The 2,820-nt window shown below is 37.9% G+C and overlaps 1 protein-coding gene across 1 annotated transcript; it reads right to left on the reverse strand.

The window, feature by feature from the left end:
- Positions 1-636: 636 nt before the first annotated feature.
- Positions 637-2,522, reverse strand: LOC145537581 (heat shock transcription factor, Y-linked-like). The gene is made up of 2 exons (XM_081568276.1): positions 1,876-2,522; positions 637-1,444 (listed from the first exon to the last, which is right to left on the reverse strand). Exons 1-2 carry the CDS (start codon positions 2,386-2,388, stop codon positions 713-715), a joined length of 1,245 nt encoding a protein of 414 aa, XP_081424402.1. The 5' UTR covers positions 2,389-2,522; the 3' UTR covers positions 637-712.
- Positions 2,523-2,820: the final 298 nt, after the last annotated feature.

Raw genomic sequence — 2,820 nt, forward strand, 5'->3', positions numbered from 1 at the left:
CAGTCACTGATTATGTCCTGTAATCGTTGGTATCACAGTGATGGTATAACGGTTCTCCTAATTTTGGACATGCTACAATATTTATATTTTCAAGTATGAAATGAATTTCTAGAATGAAGACAATCTCCTGTCTAATGTCTTAAGACTCTGCTGCTGCTAAGTCACTTCAGTTGTGTGCAACTCTGTGCGACCCTATGGACAGCAGCCCACCAGGAGCCCCTTTCCACGGAATTCTCCAGGCAAGAATACTGGAGCGGGGCACCATTTCCTTCTCTATCTTAAGACTCTACCGATACGTAATAGAATATCATGTAACTGTGAACGCACTAAGGTTCGTACTGTGTAGGTGCACTTGTTTTGATTTTATTTGTATGTGTTCCTTCACCCGTACCATCCTCATTTAGACACCCATTCATTTCAGCAGGGATGATTTCCCAAATCACTTTACATCCATTACCTCTTTTCCCTTTGTTCTCATTTTCTTGCTTAGAAACAATAGGCTAGGTGCCATTTACCTAGGATGCCTAACGGATGTTTTCTTGAACTGAAGAGTTTATAAAAGAGTGCAGAGAAATAGCCAGACATTGAAATAAAGCCTTAATTTACTCTTCATTGTTTCAAAATAGAAAACAAAACTGTGCAGAGGAACGTGTAACTTTATTGTTCAAATACAAGAATTGTGGGTATTTGTTGACATCTCCCAACGTAAATTTTAATCTTCATTAGGTTCCATAAGCTGATACTTATTTGATAGGTCAGTTTTAATTAGCATGGTTTTCACATAAGGAATATCGTTGATGAATTGACTTGAAAGAGAGGAGGTGGGTGTATAAGCGATCGTTGGCACTGGGGACCTTGAGTTGCCTCTCTGTTGCTGGTTAGGAAGAGGACTGTCATGGGCTGACATATCGCTATACCTGTCTGGAAATGTAGAAGGCTCCACCATCAGTCCAAAAGAACTGCTCCATAATGGAGATATGATGTGGTTCTGAGGAGTAGATGTAGCGGTAGTAGCAAAGTCCTCAACGTGGCCATTTGCTTGAGTGTAGGTGCTATGGAAGTGCCAATTAAAAATGCTCAACTGGTTTAAAACAGCAGGTTGATCTACCACGTTCTGTTCTCTTTGTCTAACTGATATTGATGGGGAAGGAAAGTCACGCGGAAGTAGGGCGCTTGTTTTAGGGACTATCTGGCTGGTATAAGTCTTTTGTGGGAAAGGCACACTTAAACTGGTGGAAGCTGAAAATGGACTCTCTCCACTAGTTTGAGCATGAAAACCAGAGTTACGATCATCTGTGTTGACCCTTGCTTTAACATGCTTCTTCTCGTAATCTGGAACTAGTGAAGATTTCGGAAATACATTGCTAATCCCAACTCTTCTTTTCATTCTTCCTAAAAGTTGGGGATAGTCTCTTTTGAAATTTGGATTATGGTAGATCTGTAACTAAAATAAAAGGATACAATTATTTAGTTTTTTATAAACTAAGGTAAAACTGACAAGCAAAGTTAAACTATAAAAGTGTATTCCTTTAATGATGCCAATTAAATAGAATCAAAGACAACACCTCCATTAGTAGTTTTAACACCTTACATGTTAGAAACAAGTATGCTCCTCAACTAAAAAATATGTTGTATATATACAGTAAATACCACTTAAAGTAGCTTGAGGACATGTATCTGATTTCAAGTTGCTAGGAGAGTGTATTAAGTATCAAATATTTTAACCTCCAGCTGTTCTCAACTTCAAAAAATAAAACGTGTTCAACAGTTTGCTATCTCAATTTTAAATTCGGTTTTTGCTACATATGTGAACATGCTTTCTAAGTCACATGATTTAATCTTACATATTGACAGTAAGTGGAAATTTTGGATTACCTTGCTCAAAACAGAGACATTGTTTTCTTCTTCCAGAAAGTCAGGGAGTGAAGCAGATCTTTGAAAAGTTTGTCGCTTTTTACTAAACCCATAAAGTTTAAGCTGGCTAACTAAACTTTTCATACTATCAGTTTCAAATATTCTGAAAGGGGCCTTTCTTTCCAAGACTTCTTTCTTGAAGAGTTCTTCGTTGATCACTATAGAAGTGCCACTCTCATCCCACCAAATAGATTCAAACTGATCACTTTCAACTATAGCCCAGAGTTTTTGTGGAAAAGTGAGGGAAAGAAAATCATTCCACTCATTTCTTTCAGAGACAGAAAATGTGTAGTGTGGCCTTTTTATCCCAGCTTCCTTAGACAAAGCCTGGAAAGCATATTCTTCAATCATAGATCTCAAAACTGAGTCCCCAGTAAGTGTGTAATCACACGAAGACGATCCAATGGAGGTTTTGGAACCACTTGATACATCTTTACGAGGCACATCTTGAATTTCTGAAGGAATGTGTGCCATCTCAGAGAGATCTTTCTTCAGATACTTTTCTCATTTGTCTGACTTTACACACTCCAACTTCAAATGCTGCTTGGCTGGCGTACAGAGATAAACTCTCAAGACCATCAGCATGGTTCTCAAAGTCAAAAAGCTGTGACATCACAAAGTCACTGGTCTCCTAGCAATTGAAGAGTAGCGCTGACATCATAAAGTCACTGGTCTTCTAGCAATTGAAGGGCAATGTTCAACCAGTGTTTACTTCTACATCAACTTAAAATAAAGGCTGCTTGCATAAACAGTAACCAAAAACATGAAACCTGCAAAATGTCATTGCTAAAGAATTTTTACACAGAAAAATCACATCAATAAGTCTACTTGGTTCCTGAAATAAAAGTGACTGATCACCCTTCTATACACATATTCTTAACATTCAGGACTGTTACCAAACCAAAC

Source organism: Giraffa tippelskirchi, chromosome Y (assembly GCF_054371585.1).
Source record: "Giraffa tippelskirchi isolate mGirTip1 chromosome Y, T2T-mGirTip1v1.2.pri, whole genome shotgun sequence".
NCBI lineage: Eukaryota > Metazoa > Chordata > Mammalia > Artiodactyla > Giraffidae > Giraffa > Giraffa tippelskirchi.